The following is a 23,693-nucleotide window of genomic DNA, read 5'->3' as shown; positions in this document are numbered from 1 at the left end:
TATAACACACAATAATGAATCTGTGTTGGGATGAAGTGCCTTTTGGTAAGAATTGAATGTGAGTCTTCTTGTTGTCTTTTATAGAAAATCTAATTAATTAATTTTGGCATTCGGACGCGGATGGAAAATTCTTGTTATCTGTACTTGTTCTAATCCATGTCAAAAGCTGTGACGTTTTTATTCAATGCTACCCTTTTTCTTAACTTTTTGAAGCAGTTTATTTTATAAATGCTAACAACAAATATTTCAGCACTGATCGCAATCACTTTACTCTCAATAATCTGTGAATGACTACATATGTTTGGGCGCAATTGTTTCTCTCGTACCTTGCTTCGTTTATCTTTCAAAAAAAAAGATTTATCGAAATGAACGCTTTTAAGGTATATTCTTCAAAGGATTTCTGAATGTCTCAAATACACTGATTAACGTTGACTATTTCCGAGGATATCGATAAATCTTTTGAAAATTGTGAACTGCAGTTAGAATAAGCATCAAACAAATTAGAAGTTAATGGAATGATAATGCTGTAGTAAGTACACTCCCAGTGTTTTGTCAGATTTCAAAACATTTGCGCGTCACAATAAAATTAATTGAAAGTAAAGCCAAGAAAATAGCAGTTAAATGCTTAACTATGAAAGGAATAAACGAGCATACACACACACACACACACACACACACACACACACACACACACACACACACACACACACACACACACACACACACACACACACACACACACACACACACACACACACACACACACACACACACACACACACACACACATACATACATACATACATATATATGTATGTATACATACATAACACTACATTGCAGGATTGATGTTTGAGTGGCAGTTCAAGCGAAATATTTCGTTTTCTTATATTCCTATTAAAGGTGTATTCTGCAGGTGTGAACTGCAGCATAAGCAAGTAACTGCATAAAAAGCTTTGTGTTTTATGCGCTGATTATAAAATGTCTGAAATGTCACACAAATCCTCCTATTTTAGTGCATTGGAAACCGCATAATCTGAAAGATTGAAACAGCTGCAAATAGTTTGCATATAAATATTTATCATTTTCTTAGTGAGTACTTGCTAATGCTTACTGCTTGTTTTGCTTACAAATCAATCCTCAGATCTTCAAAATTGACACGAGTGTATCCTAATGAATAAATTTTTTGACAGATGGAAAAATTTGAAATATTTAAATCAAATAAATGATCCCTATTTCTTTTTCGACATTGAATTGACAGTTAATAAAATAATATATAAATTTAATGGATTACTTTGGCGTATCTGAAGTGTCTTTGGTGAAAAACGGCAATTAATTTAATCATACTTTAATTAAGTCTTAGGATACTTCAAAGACCGATAGTAAAGTGCTGGATGCATCGATGATTTGTAACTCACAAGTCTGCAAATTGACTCGAACTTTCCAAAAAAAAGAAAGAAAAAATGGCTTATTTTAAAATAATTATGTTTTATATAATGTTTTTAACACCTTCCGCAACTGAGCGCACAATAATCGTGGACGAAGCGAGGATAAATGGTGCAAAAGTCGCTGGTTCTTAATATTTGACAATATGGGTGACGATCATTGCAATGATGCATTTTGTGAAGTGTGAAGTCTGAAAGGAAAAATCATTCTATCACTTAATTTCTTTGTTCATATTTTGGATGTTACCTTAATTTTTTTCCACTAATCTTTAAACGATATACTTGTTTTGGTTGCAGGAATAGCAACAGTGGATATAGCAGGTCTTGACACACTGTTCTTTACTTCAGGAAATCGACTTGATGAACTGTTCACAGAAGCTGACATAAGTGGTGGCGATAGTGTTGAAGACGTTGAAAGATTTAAATTAATTTTGAGTTCTTCGACATCTTTTGTTCTTGTTTTGGTATTATTAGCTGATGATGTGGAAGAAATAGTTGCAGTCCTTATAGTTGTAGGAAATTCTCCTATAATCGTACCAGATACTTCCAGTTCTTTGTGTTCCTTTCCGTTTTCTGCATTTGAAGCAGAAGTCGTAGCTCCTTCTAAGGAAGCAAAATATAGTTTGTTCATTTATCTAAAACTAATATAAGAAAGACTTTTCTTATTTTCTAGCATATTAAATTACTTGTGTGACAAAAGATTAAGTCTTTGTGAGATAATGATTAAATTGGAACTTACGTTTAATGCAATCATATAATTTGTTAATTTTCCAAATATCAAGAAAAGAAAGACCACGTCGTTGACCAATCCTAGATACTACAACGTTTCTATTTATTTTATATTTTAGTACATGACTTAAAGAGAGTAAACAACTAAATTGTTATTAATGAATAGATTTTTGAAGGGAAAAAATGCTATTGAAAGTGTCAGATTGATAGATTGATCTATTAATTCAACCGATCAAATGATCCAATGATTCTGTCTCGTATATTAACCTTTGTTCATAGATTTTGGTATTATGGTTGGTTTACCATTTTTGCTAAATGCATTTGCGGAATAGTGCGTCACGGAATCATAATCATATGGTGAGCCCAAATCATCGATTATGGTAGCTGAGTATTTGTCAAATTGTTCTAAAAAATAAAAGGCTGTTTTCATAAGATTAATAGCTTATTCAATTTATGAGATAAAGGAGGGAATGACATTTTGAATATCACAATGTCAATATGATAAGAAATAAGCCAATTGCACAATTATATGACGAGACATCTACATTACATATTTGTACTCGAAATACCAAATCTCACCAGAAAGAGCTGGCTTTACGTTTTCCCACAGAATATCTACATATAAATCTCGATCAGCGCGATCTGCAAAAATCACTGAACTCATTTAGTGAAGCGAAAGTACAAAAACTAGGCTTGCATAATTAATTGACAGATAGTCAAAAAATTAACAAGATTCTTTTCTATATAATTAAAAAATTGTTGCTAATCCTTAATAGTGAAATAAGTAAAGGTGTGGTGGAAGCAAGAATTGAATATTTCATGCTGATGAATGGAACTATAAGCTAGGAAAATACAGTCAAAAGTATTATTTCTCATTATAGAGAGTAAATTGTTAGATGATTTATAAGAACTTACTTTGTTCGTGAAAAAAGCCGATTACATGCATCAGTTCATGAATTACTATCCCTTTCTTTAAGCACCCGTCACCCAAACTTACTGTTTGTCTACCCCCTGTAAATGAACTCAAAACAATTTGACATTTTTTTAGAATGAATTTTTAGGATGCATCATTTTGGAACAACTCAGTGTTTCAACGGCCAAGTTAGGAACTATCATTTTAATAGATGTTGAAATTATCAGAAATAATAGGATGAAAAAAAAAAAACAAATGTCGCAATGAGTAAAAGATTACTTAAGTCGGATAAGCTTAAGAAACATAATCGTTCGAATCTTTAGGAAATTTTCAGTTGTCGTAAAATGTACGAACCATTATTCCCAACCATTGAGTAACAACCATCATAAGGCGCAATGTAAATGTAATCGGAATCGAATCGTCGTTTAGGGACAAATCGTATACATGTCAGATGTCGATATTCTTTAAACGCTTCCAAAATTATAAGTTTGCTGGAAAATGAGAAATAGGGAACGTCACTGCGAATGAACAAGTGGAAAATAAAATTAGAATGGTAGAGACACTACAGACCTGATATTAGCATATACGGAAGAGATAACGTATGGTACTCGTCCGTTTCGCCATAGCAATGTTTTTTGCCTTACTGCATTGTGCTGCACTGCATTCATCTCAAGCTGAGGAATAGAAAAGTTGTTTCGACCTTTACAACCAACACTGTGTCCAGTCATTGATACACCACGATTAAATATGGTAGCGCCATTACTGGTAAGCACTGTAAAAACAGATAGTGTGTTATGATATTAGATCAACTGATGCTCACGTCGATAATAGATTATAAACTAGGGAATCAATAAACGAACCAATATCGCCTTCAAAGAGATCTTCACGGTACATGGCTTCCGTGTCGTCTTGTACAGTGTCGTAGTCTTGTTCACTGTCGTCGTATTCTTCATCCGACTTCCATGTCAACTGTCCGTCTTCCGTCTGAATTACCTTTGACATAGATATTCTGTTCAATTTTCCCTGAACAGTTTCGTGTTATACAATTATAGTTAAACTGAATTGTAATAGCTGAATAATTTTAATATTTATCTTTCCTTATTGTTTATTGTTGTTCTATGGAAATCATTTATGAACAGTAGAAGAGAATTGAAAAATAAACTTTGTAAACTGCGCTCATCCGCTCCAATTAGGCAATTATACGGTGAAAAAAAAATGATGTCTGATGAGATATTATTAATAAGCAAATGAAGATCAAGAGAAACACGATCAATACTTTGAAATTATTGTGATACTATAAACATTTACCAATACTTAAGATTTCATCCAGATAATTTTCTATTATATAGGATAATATTAGCACATTTGCCATCCCATCTTTTTAATGTTTATGACACATTCCACATAATTTGGAAACTCGTTGGGAGCGCAATTCCAGGAAGTGAGCATAAAAAATCTAATATTCTGTTTATAAGTTGTGGTTGTTACTATATTTTATTATATATATATAATTTAGAGTAGATTAGTGGGCAGATCAAAACTAAGTCAATTTCTAAATCAAGAGTAGATTAAGCGATAAGTGATAAACAAGTTGATCACATGGTAAGCAGATGCAAACAAAACAGTAATGATTTGTAAGGAAGTTACTGAATGTGTCTGGAGCTAATCATTGAGACAGTTTTCACCTCAAAAATTATTTCTACAAGCCATGAATTTTTTATCATTTGAAATGAAAACTGATAGATAGAAGGATTTTGTAGATATCAGTTAAAAGTTATTGTTGTTTGGTGTTGGAAGTGATGACCTATTTATTGCTTATTAATATCTGTTTAGAAGGAATATTTAGTTAATAGTTGTTTCCTTTTACGACATAAAATAATTCCTTTATTTCAATACACACAATATTCTAACTTAATATCGTTCGCTCGAATAATACTGACTGAAGTTCCAGTTAAATTTAATAGAAGTAATTGAAATTTAAATTTTGATATCCCTAATCATTTCCAATTCTAGTTAGAAAACAGTATCCAAACCTGAATATCAATAGCAGTAGCAATAAGTTCGGTGAAATGAATACGAAATCCTCCTGTCAGCAAAATAACAAATGAGACTATTGTAATCATTTTGACAGATAATGGATATAACAGCTTCACAAATTTCTTTTTCTTAATATATATATTTTCGAAATGTGCAGAAGTATTATTAGAGGATAGGTTGATAAATTAAATTGCGGGCGACTGTTAAAGGGTAATGTGCGGTACTGAAAAGAGAAGTGGCTATTGAAAGAATTTCAACTGTTAATAAACTGGAAGAATGTCAGGAATCCCAAAGATATTAAATAAACAAACATGCAGACATATTAATTCGATTTGAATCAGATTTCAGTTCTTCAATTTTGAAAGCCAAATACAGAGAAGAGAACAAGATAGTAGATGAGAGGAACTAACTAACAAAGAAGAGATGACTTCAAATGTAGTTAATATTTCATAAGGAGCGAAAAATTGTTTGGTAAACAAAAACATTTCATGCAAACAATTTTATGCAAATAAGGTATGCATTGATAAGGTTAATAGAACATAATGCTATATACTGTGTTTCATTCTACAATTTAGTGGTTAAGCAGCTCATCGATATATTTTTGAATTTCGGCGAATATACAGACAGAATTGGTTTCGACTATTTGTTTACTATTAATCGGTCATATCGAAATAAGAGCTAATGATTGAGGATGATGGAGACATTTATTGTTTCAAATGTGAGCGAGTACCTACACCACATTAAGACTGTAAATTAGCAATTTGTAAATTTGGGACAGCAGTCGAGCCTATGAACCAAATTCGTGGGGAGATTTATGTTATTAACTTCCATGATTTAGCGTTTCATATCTGTTCAAAAAGCTTGGTAAAATAATGAGTTAAAAATAAAAGTTTATTACCAGCCTTATTATTATAAGCATACTATATTATTTACATGCTCATAACTCAAGAAGTACCCGTTTCTTCACCACAAATAATATAAAGCAACCGATATTGTTAAGCTTCATTCAATTATAAGTCGTGCTTTAATCGGCTTAAGTTATTTATCGTGCACTGTTTGCCAAGAATTAAAATGATAATCAGTGTTGAAAACCTGTATACATCAAGAATTCATACATAAGGAACTGTTCAGTAGACTTCAGTAGACTCGATCATACAAAATCTTTGCCTTCGTAATTTGTTCAAATTTTTGGATTATATCTGAAAAATGTTTAAAGATATAATAAAAACTCCATGTCATTTGGAAAATAAAGGGGAAATATAGCGGAGTTAGACAAAAGTTACATTTGATGAGAAACGGATTGGGTCACAGTTCCACAATCAAAAATGAGAAGAAATTTTTTTTGCTCTGCATGAAACTTTGAACAATAAAAATTTCCTCAAGAACTTTATGAACAATCTGAATAACAAAGGCTAAGTGAATTCAATCAGGAAAGCATTGAAACATGTTTTGAAATTTCCTTATATTTTCAAAAACTTCCTTATATAACTTCCTTATCATATGTATTATTATTTTAGGACTAAAAGAAAAAATATTTGACATAATTGACAATTGTAATTTAGATCTTCCGCCGAACACTTTCCCACTGAAGTCAAACTTGCAGCTAAATTTGATTACAAAATAGATCCGTTCAAGGAGTTGTTTTTATACAAAGTGTAACCTGAACAAGTGCCGAACATTTACACTGAGCAGCTGCCTCACTTGTATGTTTTTTTATCTTAAAGAAGTATCTTTTGTAATATTTTTTGTAATGCATATATATGGATGGATAAGTGCGCTCACCATAATCACAAAACGGTAAAAAACAGCTCAACTAATTATTAAAGCAGAAGTGACCTCCCATAAGATATGGATGGATTCAAATTGCCTTCATGATGATATTTATCTATCGATGATGCACTTATTGCTAAACTTCCAATTCTCAGAGAAGAGGTTGGAATGGAAGGGTAGGGTAGGGGAAGGGAACAGATAACGTCTTTCATCCGTCGGTCTCCTCTCTCCCTTTGCAGAACTTGGAGATAGATAGATCAGACCAGGACTGACACTCATTCCTATCTAGTTCCCTCAGTTCTTTCCAGCTGTTGTTGGATAACTTGCGATGGTGCAGTCACCGCCTGGCGGAGGTTGCTTTCGGACCTTACGAAGCATCGTTTTCCTTCTCAATTTGTGTTTTTGGGTAAGTGCATCTTCCGACTTCATCTCTTTCTCCTCCTCTGCTTCTCTTTCTCTTTGCTTATGTGTGGCTTTTACTCCAATATTCTTTCAGTTTATCAAATGATTAAATTCTCATCAAAAATTGTATAGCAGAATGACAAAATGACGAGTACTTCTTTCTTTGAAGCCAACGCTTGAAAATATACTTTAACTATGGAAATTCTTTCTAAAGAAAAGAATTTGCTCAAGACACATAAGCTATATGAAGCTGATAGCTGATGCTAATGGTTAAATTTACTAACTATATAAATAGTAGCTTCAATTTTCGCTAAACATTTTCAACTAAATATCGAAATAATTTATGTGGCCTTATACTATTTGTTGAATATAATTTTTTATGAAATAATCTAAGAGATTTGAAGGAGTAGAACAGGGTTTAGAATATAATGAAATCGATCGACAGCTCTTTCTAGAAATGACAGAAATTGTGAAATAACGATATGCTTAGCTTTTGCTTTTGAATCAAAACAATTATTCATATCATAGCAGCTTCGTTTTGGCTAAATCAGAACACTAAGTGAACATAGTTTGGCTCTAATCGATCGTTTTATTCTTTAGTACACTCATATGGAATTACAAAAAAAAGGAAATGTCTATAGAACTATTTTAATGGAAACTCATAACTAACAGAATCTTTTAAAACTAAGTCTCATTAATATTTCAGCTTTCGGGCTTATTTGTATTGATGTTGGGCTTGTGGCTTTTACTGGATCGTTCGGTTAATGATGTTCTCACTGCAAATAGTCCTCAAACAAGCGACCATTTCCCGTTGATATGTTATCTGCTCATTGGTACTGGGACATTACTGACGCTAATTGGAGGATTAGGCTGCTGTGGTGCCTGGCGTCTCAATCAAGGGATGTTAACTGTTGTAAGTTAATTGATTACTTATTTTACTGGCACTATTAACAACATTATTATTCCTCTCATCACTTACAGTTATTAGAACAAATAATCTTCGATAAAAAATAAACCTTCATATATAATTTCTTTCTAACTGATGTTACGAAATGAAAAAATGAATCTTTTTTATGCCAGGATTTGAAAATGAGAATTTTCAAATTTCCACATTTTTATTAAATAGAATTGTTTCCCATTTTTTTGCGCCCTATTTTTGTAAAAAAGGAAAAATCAACACTTTTGCTTAGAAAGAACATGTTTCTCAAAGTAATTAATGAAAAAACACTAGATTTTAATCAGGCACCATGTGAAAAGAAATTGATATTTGCTCATGACTGATATTATTGTTATTTGTGCTTATCACTACAATGAGAAATTTTTTTTATAAATGGAGTAATTTAAATTTGTTCAATCATGCAAAAGTCAAAAAAAAATGTCCTTATTTTCCATAGTATTTTTACATAAATTCTCTTTGTTGTATTCTGCTCTACTTTATAATAGTTCATATTTCTCTTTTCCTAAGGTTACCTGCCCTTTGAGTAATACCTGTCTATTCATTTAAGAGTGAAGAGTCAAATGTCAACAGCTTATGATAATTTATTCCTGCAGAGATTTAAAAACTAATGCGATATGCCCTGCAAATTTTTGTTTGAATTGGTTTTTCACCCATTCCTTGATGATGTTCTAATATTAATGCCACAAATGATTTGATCTTTCCAGCTGCAATTGATAGCGAGCTATCAAGTTTTTAAATGTTTTTACTTCAAACGATGTCAAATTGATTAGTGGAATTTACTAATTCATCTTTTTTTTCATTTTATTTCATTTCCAACATTTCAAATCTTCTCAAAGATGATACTTTTATGATTTACTTCGCGCAAAGAAATAGCATCATTATTATTAAAATTGAAATGCGAGAAGTGATTGCTATAAAGAAATGCCTTGCAGTTCTTCATCATCCTTCTGATAGTGTTTTGCTTACAACTGACTGCTGCAATACTGGCCTACAGCCAACAAGAATTTATCAAGCGCTATATCGATCAGTCAATGTATCGCATTGTGCAGGAGCTTTATGCTACACAGTCATCGTATAAGGAATTGTTTGATAACATACAGAGTGAAGTAAGTACTTCTTTTGAATTCCTTTTACTTACTTAATTTACTTTTTGCCATGTAATGCTGTCAGAATTACCAGTTTCTCTTTAGATTTGCGTAGCACTGGTGGAAAAAAAACTTCACACGACATTATCCTAAACTTTCAAGAATTGAAGACCCATTGCATACCGATTTCTTTCAGTAGTGCTGATGAGAATTAGTGATTAGCACTCCTAAAAATTTTAGCTTTTTGGGTTAGAGTGTTTAAAAAAAAAAAAAAAGTTATAATAATTTTAATGAAATTCCAATTAAATTATTTGCGAGACTTTTCACGCGTACACATATAATTTTTCAACTTGCTTCAGCCATGAGCTTATCCTGCATTTGGCAAGATAAGCTACGTTTAAAATTATTTAACTGAATGATCGAATTCTTAATAAGTCAACGATGACATTTATTCCTGTCCAATATCCACTTGCACCCTGATGACTTTCTGGGACTTTGGGACATCATGATGTTTTGGCATGGAATGGAAAAACTTAGAATGTTTTAAATTTCTCACAAACTCAAAATCAATTTTTTCCAACTATTTGCAGCGACTTTTCGAACTGGTGACTTCCATAGATCGGTTTCTTTTAAATTAGATAACTAATGTAGTATAATCACACTTCCAGTTTTATTATTTCAGTTCAAATGTTGCGGTGTTAGAGGATATCAAGACTGGCTATACTCTTCATGGGGACGCGATATTCCTGGAAAAACCGAACTTGGAATAGGTTGTCAATCCTTTTTCTTTCCTCTTTTTTCCTAGTAGCACTGATTAATCTAATTCACTTACGGCAGGTTATTCCGACATTGGTAAAGTACCCCAATCATGTTGCAATGAACAAGGTATGCGCGATTATCCAACTGATTGTGGATTAACTTTTGACAAGTTAGAACTCTGGACTTATGAAGCCTTTATTCATCCAATAGTTAGTAGCTTTTACAATAATAATATTCTCAGACGTGCTATGTTAAGATTATTTTTCCGATTTATTTTCAGTTTATCTAATGTAAGCGATTTATTTATGAGCGGGGAGAACATAATGGTTCTCGAAGTGCATTTGTTATTTTGGAAATATGAGACCCATTGGTCTATTTCTGTATTCATTGTTTATTTCGCTCAAATTTAAGGGGTGTAGTAAAGCATTTTATGATGTAGCCAATAATCATCTGGATATTGCAATCGTCATCTGCGTCATTATGGGTACTGCTGAGGTAATGCTTTTTTTTTTTTTTTTTTAAGATTAAGGATTTTCATCAAGACCCGCGCAGTGATTTTAAATGAAACAATTTTTAGTGAGATGAATTAGGACTCCTTTCCAGCACTGCTGACCCTTCCTTTCGCATTTATCCTGTCTCCGATGCGGAGGTATATTTTCCTCTTCAGTAGCAGGCAAGCTAGAAATACTAATATCATAGATGCGAAAATTATTGTTCAATTTTTTTTTGTAATTCCTTATACTGGTAGGAAACATTTTCAGCCTGGTAAAAAGCATAAGCTGGAATAAAAATTTATATTTAATAGTTTTTTTCTTTTTCAGCTATTGGGTATGTTCCTAACGATGTTTCTGTGCTGCTGGTTAAACGTTGAACAACGACGAAAAGCAAGCTTTTAGAAAAGTTTCGACCAGAGAAGAAAAGTGACTGCTAATTTGATATAATTATAATAGTAATAACACTGCTTTAGTAAGCATGGATATAGAACAGTGTTACAATCAGTAGGATTTTTATTGAGCGAGATTTAAGGTCAAAGGTAGTGATATAGCGTGAAATGAAAATTAATATATTTTACTGTTAGATTTGAATTTTGCAGTTAACGAAATATGGCAGTTCAAACATAATATCAAGCGTGGTCAAAAGTGATGCTTGAGTGACAAATTTGGAACAAATGAAATGAACTGCATTGAGGGATTATATTTAAAGGATAGGGGCACATTGTCAGGTTGATAATTTCGACGGGTAATTGTTATAATAATTAATGGAATATGATTTTTTGTAATATTCAAAAAAATATTTTTGTGCTTATTTAAATGTTCAATGAAATATATATTATTCAATGAAATATGTACTCTACTAACTTATATAGCGAAGTGTTTGTGGCTCGAGCAAGAAGTGTTCTACTGCTTGTTCTTCGGGAAGTAATTCCGCTAATTCTAAATTAATGAATAAGTCTCAAAAACATTTCACTCCGTCCTTGTCATTGACATATATACTGATTTGAATGAGTATGTATGTTAGCAGCTTATTTTTCGAGTAATTCAAAATCTACTTTGCATTTTAAGATAGTTAAATTGTGTTTTAATTTGAAAAAAACTGTTTTAGTAGTGTGCATAACCATAGAGGTATAATGGATAAGGATTATTTGCAGAAGGCGCAAATATTTATGAAGGACATGTTTGCACAAAGGATGTAGGTACCTTTCCAGCATGGATTAAAAAGACAAGAAACTGATACTTGAGATCATAAAATAATTTAGCGTTTTGTTTTTCAAATCTGCACTGCATGAATTTTTATTCGCAGGATGGTGATCACATAAAAGTTGATCATTCCTCAATTCAGATTTACTAAACCTTGCCCGCTAGGGAGGGATGATGCTGAATCGTTTCGTGGCATATTTCAGTATAAAAATTGCAATATTGTAACCTGAACAGTGAGATAATTCTTTGATCAATCCATCTTTTGAAAATCAGCATGAATTTTTAAAGAGAGAAATAATTGAAGAGTGATATCGATTGTTTTTCGTGTTCAAGCTTAAGCAAAAGAATTTTCGATTAGTGGGAGGTTCATTGAAGAATATTTATTGGTGGATAATAAATTAAGAGAACTATGGACGTTAAAATCTGTAAGCGAATACAGAAAACAATAATGGTAGCATTAAAAAATGACTCAATTGTCTTTATTTGAAGAATAGCTGATCTTTTCTTACCAAGTTTTATTACTCTAAATTAACCAAATACCTCACTAAGACAAACTAACTGAGTAATTCAACTATTCCATAAACTATTGGAAAAGAATTAAGTCCATGCAATACAATTCAGAGTGCATTCCCGCGAGTTAGTTAATTCTTACTAACCGTTAATTGTTTTGTAAAAGAACTTTTTGAGCTTTTTATAATCAAAACTCACCTGAATTTAATTATACATTCGATGGACTTTATGCAATGGTGTCCATTTGTATATCGTTAGTAAAAAAATACTATAGAAGTAGGAAGCCATGTTTTTACCCCGACCGTGAATCTTCTTTAAAAGTACCAGAAAGAGGGCCAGCCAAATTTGACATTCTTGCAACATTCTTCCATTGCATTTGAAATCACAAGAAGTCCTGGTAAAGTAAGAGATAAGAATCGATTATTTTAGCACTGGAAAACACAAATGTACCGTTCAGGAATTTCTAACTTATCTTTACAGAAGTTCAACTCAATATTCAATTGTCTTCTCAGTCTTCACATTACCAATTAAATTTCTGGGCTACATATCAAGAAGAAAACATGAATTAAAAGATAAGTTAACTGGTTGGCTGATATCCGTCCTCATCTTACCAAATGCATAAACATCGTTGAATTAAACCTTTAACTCAAGCAGCATCGGCTTGTTCAGCAATACTCTGCAAATGTGAACAATACCTGCAATTTCGGCATACGTCGTGAATCATTTAATACTCATTACTGTAATAAACCATATATGATGTAGATCAGTTCTATTAAAAACAGACTAGCTATACTGCTGAAACCTTTGACTTTGATAGCATTCTTATTTATACTTCATTAGCTTGTCAATAATAAATAACCGGAATGCATTTTGATTTGTTTGCCTTTATTCAATTGTTTAGAGGAGGGAATTACTACTGTTAATTTCTAAAGTCCTTTGCAATGAAAAACACTGAGTAATTTTTAATAAAATATTTCACATTATTTTCCCTGAATTTCCAACGAGAATATTTGCAAGCTTTAAAAACCCAAATATCATAGTCTTCTCAACAACCATTGAAATGACATAAAAACAGGTAACTAAAAAATAATTAGACAGGTAAATGTAAATTTGCATGGATTTAGTAATACTAAATTCCAACATGGTAAATGCATTTTACAGAGATTGGAAAGAGCTCATAAACCATAAAATGTAACTTCCAATATAGAAATAACTTGTTAAAACTATAAAATCGTTACAGATATGCTGCACTTTTCAACTGTTTGAAAATTAAAATTTATGAAATCCCAATTCCTTAAAGTAAATGAAGAGAGAAATCAGTGTGAACATCAAATGGATGCTAGCTGTTCAAATAGCCATATCGCTTCGAACATCCGAACTAATAAGTAATTCTCATCCACTGATCAAGTTGAATTCTTTACAGATATACCAGTAAAACGAGGAAGTACAAAATCTGAAACCCAACAAAGAGTTTTGTTTTCGAATTGCATCAATGCTACCAAACAATGATGCATTGGAACGACTTTTTGCACATTGACTGATCAATATTTAACGGGGCTGGTCATGTTATTATTGCTCTACTGGAAGGGCATTAGGAATTATCGAGGGTTTTCCCAAGGGTTGGTCAGGTAATTGGTTTGAAGGGATGTTAATCAAGGTGAAAACATTGACTGGGAAGGAAATCGAGCTCGATATTGAACCTAATGATAAGGTGGAAAGAATCAAGGAAAAGGTTCCTTTTTTTTGAATTCTTCTTTAATTAATTAAATAACTGTCAATCCTTTGGCTTCATTGCCTGGTATCTTCCTTTTTTCCACAGCGTCCTCTCAATTGAATAGAAGTGACTAGGCGTTTCGGACTAGGTGTTCTTGATAAGATATTATTGCACATGAGCAAAGTGAAAATATTCTCTTTTTGAAATACTTTAAAGATTTGAGTTTTGCTCGTAAGTTTTCAGGTAGAAGAGAAGGAGGGCATACCTCCACCACAGCAGCGATTGATTTTCGCCGGAAAGCAAATGAATGATGAAAAAACAGCACAAGATTACAAGGTAATTTTTGTGAACTTCAGCAAACATAGTGACTTGATTTAATCATGTTTTGTTTGTGACTATTGCGAGAGTGGTTGATTTTTCGTTCCAAATCAGCTACGGCTTGTTAAACATGCTGGAAGTCTAGCAAATCTTCTTAAAAAGTATCTATTTTTTTTAGTGGAATTAGAAGTCTATGTCTCTTAATTTTACCTTATTCGCCATCCATAGTTCTGAATGTAACTTATGTAGGTGTTGCATTTGCTGCAGAAAGAAAGTTTAAAATAGTTTGGTGTTATTCAGATCTATTTTTTTCAAAGAAGTTTGGAAGTTTTATTTAGCAAAAGTTTTGTTCGTTTTAAGTAATTTAACTTCTAAAAGAAGAAAATACTTCATACGATGCGGAAAAGGAGGATCTGTTCTCAGGATGAACAAGATTTTGGCTTAAAGGGAGAACTGATTTCCAGAAGTTTTTCTTTGCAATATTAGTTTTTAAGTTTCCGATTCCTTTTTATGCAAGCGATTAACATTTATTAACTCTTTGTATTCAATTGTAGTTTTTTTGCAGGTTGCTGGTGGATCAGTCCTTCACTTGGTACTTGCACTACGTGGTGGTGCTTAATATGTGATTATGAAATGAAATATGGATTATATTCAAATGAGCATATTTACAAGAGCTCTATTCGTATGTTCACATTGTGTTATTTCCTTGCTCCAAATACATGTACTGTCAAATTTGGTTTGTGATTGCATAATAGTAATGCATATTCTTGTGTTATACATCTTTACTCCATATTTTTACTCCAGTTTGTCCTCCTTACCCTATGCTTTTGCTCCATTTTGTCCTTTTAGCATTTCTTTTAAGCTGTATGAAGTAGTACACTGTAATAAAAACTTGTGAACTTTTATAAATTCGTGAAAGATTGAGGAATGATTTATGCCGAATTATCAATTGCTGAATTAATTGTCTGAGTTCTGGATCATTTATTTTTAAGGGAACTCGCTGTATTGCAAGAAGGAAATCTTGTATGAGCAGTTTTGGATTGGTGTAGTTTCCAAATAGCTTTATAGCTAATAGATCTTTATAAAATAACACAGATCCAATGTAATACATACAATAAACATATATTATTAATGAATTACAAAGATTTGCAGAAAAAGTATGAATGGATAATCTGATAACATAGTAATATGTGCACGAGACGTATTTGTTGTTCTAAAGGGAATATTTGGCTATTTGAAAGGTTATCTCTGAGGGTTATTTGAAAAAGCTCAAATATTGAAAATGGGTACATAATCCTAATGGCAAATATCTTAGTGCAAAAAAGTAGTTTGCGAGGTACAAGTATTTGCAGTTCAACTTGTCGTACTTCCTCGTGAGTTTGAACCGTTTTCTGTAAGCCGTCGTTTCTAAAAGTTTTGATGAAGATCCAAAAAGAGCTTTATGAATAAAAGAAATTATGAGTTCTTAAAAACTGGTCTCTATTTAGTAAAACTGAATGTTGAGAAAAGCTTACGAAGGGGCGTTCTCCAGAATGCCATCGAAGATGTGCCTTCAAATGTGAACTTTTGCTGTATACTTTACCACATCCCGGAACGTGGCAGTTGTGGATCCCCCGTATTTTTGCCGGAAGATTTGCAATACCTAGTAAAGTTGATGGAATCAAAGTCTGAGTGACATTTATTTAGGTCTCTTCCAGTTTTTCATAAAAATATTGATAGCTATGAACTTTTCATATTTTCGTGAAGTACGAAAAGTCAACTAAAGTGACTACTAGTGACAACTTTGGCAATAATTAGTTTTATAATTTCTTTTTACATTTTAGTGGCTTCTAGTTCTTCCAAACTGTGTATTTTTGTATTTAGATTAAGAAGTTTGATTGTTTGCTGAGTAACGAGAAGAATTAACCCTGTGTGACTCTCACGCCCGATTGCACAATCACTTAAGCTCGAGATTCTGATTGATGCCCTTTTCTGATCCTTATCTTTTCCTCCGGAAGGATTGATTATGGAGATTTATGACACTATCTTAGATTTAACAGTGGAAAATGGCTGCTGTTATGTTTTTCTTTTTGTTGAAGGTCGAAGCAAAGTGGAAAAAAATTATAGCAACTGTGGAATTCTGTGCAGTTACCATAGACCATATTGCTTTAACTTCTTGGTTCACTTTAATTTAAATAAGAGCTTATTCCACTTAATTTCAAAGAAATAGTGATTGGGAATGAAGTGAAGAGCAGACTGCAAGCGATTATTTGTCATGGAAACCATTTCGAATTCGTAAAAAGGGAAAAAAATCCTTTCACGCGTGTTGTTTTAAAGGGGGTTGTCATAAAAAAGAGGCAACAAATTATACATTGAAGTGTGAAAAGTGTCAATTATATTTCGATTTTCCCTTAACCATTTCAAAAAATTTCCTTCAAATTTGCCGTTTTCAGGGCCATTCTACTGTCTACTGCATTCCGTTTTGGTAAGGCAATTGTAATATTGTGTTTTATATGTTTGGTTGCATAGATAAAATATACTGAATAGTATCAGAAAAATTCCTTCAGATTAGTTGAAACGTTAAAATTAGTTTTTAAACTAGCCGTTCTCTCATCTATAGAATGACGGACTGGAACTGAAGATAGATAATGTGATTCATGCAGTTTAACGAGCGATCTGCCATTATCTTGGTGATGTTCTATCAGTCTTATTTACACCAATTTATACAACTGAAATAACCTACTGTGAATCATTGAAAAAGTGGGCCTTACACTTCGTGAATTCATTTTGAGCGAAACATCTGCCAGAGATGTAATTGGCGAAATCGCGGTTGCTCTTTTCTCACATGCATTCTTCTGATTACGGTAGATCTCTTATGCCATACGTAGACTTTTCAAAATCAGACGCGGGTATTGCTTGCAATTATATTGCAGTGATTTGGAGAGAAATTCTTAGTTAAGCAGTTTTATGAGTTTTGATACCTATCAGAAATCTAAACTATTTAAATGTAGTTTTCAAATTTGCATCAAATATAATTGCCAAAACTTTCAAGATCAATTAGAGAAATATTTAGACGCTCGAAATCGATATCTTAACAAAATCAGCGAGAGAGTAGCTAAAAAAAATTCATTTTTTAAGTTCGAAGTTACCAACTTAGCTTAGCTTGAACAATGATAGAAGAAGAACAGGTAAAAGATTTAGTTTCGACACAAGCAATTAATCACTAGGACAGCATATGCTCTGCATTTTTGTCAATCTCAATTTGACATTTTAATTTTTTGGTTAGATTATGAGATCAATTTAAAAGAATATGGCAGTTGTTTTCAGCATAAAGTGAATGAATAAGAACAAAGCACTGCTCATCTAAAGGTCATCATTATCATAAGCTTAGACGAAATGATCAATCTCATGATGTCTTTAACATTAATGAAGAATTAGCAGTAGAAAAAAATATGAAAGTGAGAGAAGCGTTATGATAAAGTACCTGACTTTGGAGTGAAAACATTGTAAATGATTAATAACATTTAAAATATTTATTGGATTGATTGTGAAGGACGAGGAAAAGGCATTGAAATGCTTTGAGTAACAAACCTTTTCAAAATTATTTCTAATTTCAATTCGAAATTCAATTTCTTTTCTCAAAAAGGTTAAATTTTATTGATTAGAGAAGCGTCTAATCATCATTGCTTTTCCTTTTATTTGTCTACACACCTTTCTTTCTACTTCAAAAGCGAACAAATGATTCGAAAGCCGTTATGCCCTAATTTGACAATGGAATGGGTTCATTTTTTGGCGCCATCTTATTTTTGTGAGAATCGTTTTTTAAAAAAGGAAAGTCATAAAAGGTATTCCAATAGTTTATTGTCTGAAATCAGTAAAAGATAAAGGACCTTCACATATCCTATTCAGATATATGAGTTTTCATGACTATCGTTTTCGCAGTTTAATTTTTTCTAATTCAATTTTCATAACCTTCACAAACATATTATTGCGGAAAACTTAATTTTGTTCAATTTGGTAAAGAAGTTTATAACTGTTAGTTCTCGAGCACAGTAATTAGGAGAAATTATAGACCTGAGTTTTTCAATAAATCTTGTAATCATGGTATATCGACTTATACGAGAATATATGCCATGATTTAGACATCAAGTATCAATAAGTTAAGAGAATTAAGAAATGAGCAACAGATTATTGCCATTCATTGTCAGGTTGACGTCAAAATTAATACCGCTGCGTGAGTGAAGTATTATGAAGCTGTAGAATTTCAGACTCGATAAACAGAAGCAGAGAACGTAATTGCTATTTTCAATGACTGCTAAACATATACCATAACTTATTATTATCTTCTATGCTCACCAACATCCATTTTCCTCTTCTCCACTCATGTTCCCTTTTCCCCGCCGATAGTTTCATTCCATTGTTTCTTTTTGCTCCTGATCTGGTGATCCTGTACTTTTACTTACCTTACTTACCTTAACCTTTTTACTACATAGTAACCGCTGTGAGAAATGTTTTAAAATTTTATAGGAGTTAACAAATTTTCGGGGTGCTTATATACCCAAACCAGAGGTATGGTATCTATGATAGGTAGATCATCTGTCTTTAAAAATTAGTTTTAATAACAACTATGATGCTTTCAAAAATCGAAGAAGAAGGAACGATACGGTCTCTACAGGAAGTAAGCAACTATGTCAGTTGCTTCTCGCGAGAGAAACTAATTCATTTGATATATCTATATTTCATCATTGTTTTATGAACTATTCTGCAATCATCGTTCTATTTCCCGTCGCTATTTAAATTTTACTAACGAAATGCATTAAGAAAGAAGACTTACCCAATCTTTCGGCTTCCTGACAGTTAGGACACTCACAGTTAGATCGAGTAGATAATTTACCGCCTCCTACATGTGCTGTTGAGCTGCTGGAGACCTTTGACAGTGGATTACCGGTAGAACTAGAGTTTGGATTAGATATCGATACCACCTGACCAGTAGCTGATACGGTAGCAGCTGATAGTAGTCCTTGGAATTGTGGCCCCAGGTAGGGAGAATAAGTTGCCGTAGCAGTATCAGTACTCACTGCCGGTGAATACGGTAGCGGAGGCCAGGTTCCAGTTGGTTCTGCTGTCCACCACGGTGCCGTTGCAGCTGCTGACCATGAATATGGCGGATAAACTGCGGCTGTGGTACTTGCATATGGCGGCAATGTGTCTACCAGAGTGCCTCCTGCTGCCACTGCCGCCGCTGCTACTGTTTCGGTAGTTCTTGACTCTCTTTTAGATAATTTTTCTTCCACCGATGCAGTAATACGACTTTCTGAGGCTAATCGGTTGTATTGTTCCATCAACTTACCCAGAGGGCTTTGTTCACAATTTGATAGCATCAGACTTCCAGCAGCAGCAGCAGCAGCGGCAAGTGGTACAATAGGTTTCAGATCACTTTGAGAATCCATATTGCTTTGGAAGATAATTTACAAGTTTGTTCACCGATTCTGCACCTCAGTCAACGAGAATGTTTGTAATATAATTAATGAAGTAAGGCAGATTTCATCGTAACATCTGTTCAGTTATTGAATTTCTGTAATTCAGTTCTTAATGATCTTGCAGTTTTTATGTTATCAAAATGATAGAATTCGTGGTCCGCTTTTGAAAATGAGTTATTTCATCTCGAGAAACACAGAGAATATTCAAGATGTAAATGTCCAAAAGCAAATATATCTATTCGTGCAAATATGATAATGAGAACATATAATCAATGAAGCAAAGCAATTTAAAACACTTATAATATCAGAAGCATATCACACATAACTGAGAAAGTTCTACTCATTGTAAAATTGGATAGTATCATTGAGCAATTGCTTGAAAAACTTAAATATCGTTACAGCAAAATAAAACATTGCTTGAAGGAGAAATTAATAATTACTCTTGCAAAAATTTTTATCTAATTTCTCGATGTTACCTACTTTGCTAATAAGTATTAACCCGTAATTTCTTTAGGATTTAAATTACTGAAGAAATAATCATTCTAAATAATAGCAAAAATGATAATGGTATGATATGATGATTGATAATGATGTTTGATGATGATGATGATGACGATGATGATGATAATGATAATGATGATGATGATTGATGATGATTAATAATGATTGATGACGATTGATGGTGGTAATGATGATGATGATGATAATGATAATGATGACGATGATGATAATGAAAAGGAACTGAATGAAATTGATGCATTTAGAGCAGTGATCGGGAAAGAAAAATGTTAAATTCAGGAGGCAGTGCTGAGCCCCGCCTTGCTCCTCTCTAATAACGTTATTTTCTACATCTTGGAATAGCTGCTGTCGATTGCTCAACCTGACGAGGACAGTCCTGGCCTCGTTAACAGCCTCAATATCGTCTCTTCTCTTCTCCACCTCCTCTCTGTCAAGTGTTAGTATACGGTATCCATCCCACGACTCACTTTTTTTCATTTCGATGTTTTCTTTATATTGTTTCCCGTCATTGTAAAGAAACGTCTCTAAAAGATCAACTAACGTATCGAATTCATGTTTATCATCTCGGTTCCAGCAAGTATTTCGAACCATCAGTTCAATGTAAAATTCAGTGTAAAGGAAATAGATTTCCAAAGTTATATCTTTTTTGTCCTCTTCATGAAGTTGAAATTGTACAAGTGACCTGAACAAGGCAATCATTTCTGCACTATTTTATGAAGGACTTTGAAGGTATCAGATTCCATCTTCCCTATTTCACAGCATTTTCTCCTTCTATTGCAGAAAATATGCCTCTCTATTAGCTTTCGTAACAGTTTATTCAACAATTCGTTTGTCTGTTACTTGCTAGTTCTTTTTCTTTATTCGAATATTCGCATTTTAAATTTGAAATACTATACCCTGAAATGTTAAATCAAAATAAATCATTAAAATCATAAATGAAGCATTTTAATTCCATGTTCCTTTTCCTCTTTCAAAAAACGCAAATAAATCATAACTCTAAAATTTTACATATCAAACGGTCATTAAAATTGTTGCATAATGGTTTTGTTCTTTATCAATTTGTCTTAAAAATAAGATTCGCAACTTTGCTAGCAGTTAGTATTCAAATTTTGATTTGCATCATTCAAAGTCACTTCCTCCACAAATTTGTTTATTTAGTAAAATATTCTATTAGTTTCGAAATTGAAATTTAGCCTCAATTTCGTAAATAAATAGTTTTTCTTAAATTGGTGTAAAAAGTAATTACTTATATGGCCTTTCTCTTCCAATTTATGAAGTGAAATCATTAAGCAAGAGCAAAATCTTAGATTTTTAAGGAATATAATTATTGACTGAAAACACAAACCACTTTTTGATTTTTCAGATACTTATTATTTTGAAGACTGATTGCCGAATATGATTGTTGGTCTGCTAAAGACTTTTTTTAGACTATCTTAGTTTCCTAAAGTTGTAGTATAAATACCAAACTATTTGTCGCCATATGTTATTGCGTGAAATAGTGAACGGAAGTTCAGATTGGACTTCGAAAGTACCTTGCCGCCACTCTGAAAGGTAAAAGAGATGCGCATATTGATACAATCAAACTCGAGTGTTCAAATTGTCGTCTTTCTACAACTTCCTTCTAGTTTTCCTCCTACAACGAAGCCGCCATTTTGTCTGATGTTACTAATGGTAAGTGGGGAAGAGCGCAAAATGGGAGGATGTGACGAGAAAATGGCTATCATTGCGTAATAGCAAAAGCGTTTTCCCCCCCAATAAATTATAATATCAAATTTTCGTGATTGTATATTTTTACGACGTTAAACGGAAATCCTCAATTATTCATGGAATAACTAGAACAATTAGAAGGTTGCGAGATAATTTCGGGAGAATCCTATCTTGCAATAATAAACTCAAATGCAAATTTAATTCAAACAAAGCATAATCATTTCAACAAATTTTGAAAAATTAAATAAATTTAGTAGTCAATATATTAGTTCTTCCACGTTTAGTCCTAAGTGTTTGTATGATTATTTTACATTCGATGCATTTGATGAGCAAATTATTTCGTACTTATGTGCTAGAACACTTATCGTCACAATTTCAGTTGCTAACGCAAATAAACTATCGTTATAATTTTTCAAGTTTCATGAAGGAGCGTCTAATGGTTTTGTCGTCTGCTGCTTCAATGAAGTTGGAAGAATTTAAATTATCCTTATCTGAGAAGTAAATAGCATTTGTTTATTGTTCATTATATCGAGGGAGAAGAAGAGGATTACCGTAATGAGAAAACAAAATGTTAGTCTATTTGCACATACTGCGATGTGGTACCACAGGATTTATTGTGCTCAATTTGAGAGGAAAATAGTAGCACCTGGTGAGGATATTCTTCTCATTTTTTTGCATTCCTTGTTCCAAGACCCGATCTGATCCACGCCAATGTTCCTACCCTGTTATTTTCCACTTCATTGCATCCCTCTTGCGTTAAGTGATTAATTGGCTTCATCCTACCCTCATTCTCTCTCCTCCAATTTTTCATCAAAAAACTCATATATCTGTTATTCGCTTTCTTTCTTCCTCGGCCAAAAATAATTTTTTTTTTTGGAAATTCAAAAGCAAGCAACAAATTACCGATGTGGAATGATGAACCGAACGGAGAAATGCCGGCTTTGGCTGTTCGTCCGTTTTCTTTTTTTAAAAGATGAATATCCATTGGTTATTGTGTGAGAAAAAGTGACCCCCCACTGAGTGGACACATACTTACACTTGACTCTTCTCGAAGGGTAATGCAATAATGACGAAAAAACAGCAGTCAATCCAATTAGTAGTTTCTTTTTATTCATTGTATCAATGAATCAACGAATTTCTTATACTAACAGCTGTCTCGGGAAGCGACCTCAAAAGCAATTATCATAGTTTAAAAATGCTTCTTGTCGCAGAGACTTGGATGATACATTCGTCAACACTTGTTTTTCAACATTTTAGAGAAAAAAATTTAATGAAAAACAGTAAATGAATATAAATTTAAATTAATTATGACTGATTCTTTGATATTATTATACTAATATTTTTTGCAATTAGGACTTCTGCGCTGCAAAAAACGAATGATTTGGAATTTGGAATCATTTGGCAAAAGACTAAAAGAGTCATACTAAATGGAACGAGCCAACAAATTCTCGTAAATCGACATTTAGGATCAAATCAAATTTATTGAGAATTATCGAATCTTTTTTCAAAAAAATATTAAAATTACTCTGTAACGAAAAAATAGTCTGTATCCTGCATATTAACAAAAAATTACTCTGTATCCTGCATATCTCTGTATATTAGTAGTACCAGCCTACTGTTAAAAATAAAAAACAAAATGAAAACCTCTTATATTCCAAGGGATGTTTAAAA

At 32.7% G+C, this 23,693-nt stretch overlaps 6 protein-coding genes across 6 annotated transcripts; 4 read left to right on the top strand and 2 right to left on the bottom strand.

Annotated features, from left to right (window-relative positions):
- Positions 1-1,502: 1,502 nt before the first annotated feature.
- Bma-nas-13 (Uncharacterized protein) lies at positions 1,503-4,089 on the bottom strand (the record flags this gene model as incomplete). Its single annotated transcript, XM_043080448.1, has 9 exons — positions 1,503-1,636; positions 1,728-2,045; positions 2,185-2,262; positions 2,442-2,579; positions 2,754-2,816; positions 3,090-3,185; positions 3,442-3,578; positions 3,658-3,859; positions 3,948-4,089. 9 exons carry the CDS (start codon positions 4,087-4,089, stop codon positions 1,503-1,505), a joined length of 1,308 nt encoding a protein of 435 aa, XP_042936382.1.
- Positions 4,090-7,222: 3,133 nt separating this feature from the next.
- On the top strand, positions 7,223-10,994 carry Bma-tsp-8 (Uncharacterized protein; the record flags this gene model as incomplete). The annotated part of the gene is made up of 7 exons (XM_001901224.2): positions 7,223-7,300; positions 8,003-8,209; positions 9,187-9,360; positions 10,022-10,109; positions 10,177-10,307; positions 10,510-10,593; positions 10,920-10,994. 7 exons carry the CDS (start codon positions 7,223-7,225, stop codon positions 10,992-10,994), a joined length of 837 nt encoding a protein of 278 aa, XP_001901259.1.
- A 2,956-nt stretch (positions 10,995-13,950) lies between these two features.
- Bma-ned-8 (Uncharacterized protein) lies at positions 13,951-14,956 on the top strand (the record flags this gene model as incomplete). Its single annotated transcript, XM_001901223.1, has 3 exons — positions 13,951-14,037; positions 14,263-14,355; positions 14,903-14,956. 3 exons carry the CDS (start codon positions 13,951-13,953, stop codon positions 14,954-14,956), a joined length of 234 nt encoding a protein of 77 aa, XP_001901258.1.
- A 734-nt stretch (positions 14,957-15,690) lies between these two features.
- Positions 15,691-19,766, bottom strand: Bma-sptf-1 (Uncharacterized protein; the record flags this gene model as incomplete). The annotated part of the gene is made up of 3 exons (XM_001901222.2): positions 15,691-15,744; positions 15,852-15,979; positions 19,151-19,766. 3 exons carry the CDS (start codon positions 19,764-19,766, stop codon positions 15,691-15,693), a joined length of 798 nt encoding a protein of 265 aa, XP_001901257.2.
- Positions 19,767-20,465: 699 nt separating this feature from the next.
- Bm12894 (Uncharacterized protein) lies at positions 20,466-20,588 on the top strand (the record flags this gene model as incomplete). Its single annotated transcript, XM_043080447.1, has 1 exon — positions 20,466-20,588. The coding sequence occupies one exon, from the start codon at positions 20,466-20,468 to the stop codon at positions 20,586-20,588; it is 123 nt and encodes a 40-aa protein (XP_042936381.1).
- A 2,346-nt stretch (positions 20,589-22,934) lies between these two features.
- On the top strand, positions 22,935-23,508 carry Bm14367 (Uncharacterized protein; the record flags this gene model as incomplete). The annotated part of the gene is made up of 2 exons (XM_043080446.1): positions 22,935-22,969; positions 23,376-23,508. The coding sequence occupies 2 exons, from the start codon at positions 22,935-22,937 to the stop codon at positions 23,506-23,508; spliced, it is 168 nt and encodes a 55-aa protein (XP_042936380.1).
- Between the last annotated feature and the right edge of the window lie 185 nt (positions 23,509-23,693).

The sequence above is a fragment of the Brugia malayi genome (genome assembly GCF_000002995.4).
Source record: "Brugia malayi strain FR3 genome assembly, contig: Bm_v4_Chr3_scaffold_001, whole genome shotgun sequence".
NCBI lineage: Eukaryota > Metazoa > Nematoda > Chromadorea > Rhabditida > Onchocercidae > Brugia > Brugia malayi.
Note: the sequence above shows the minus strand (reverse complement) of the source record. Positions and strands in the feature narration are given on the sequence as shown.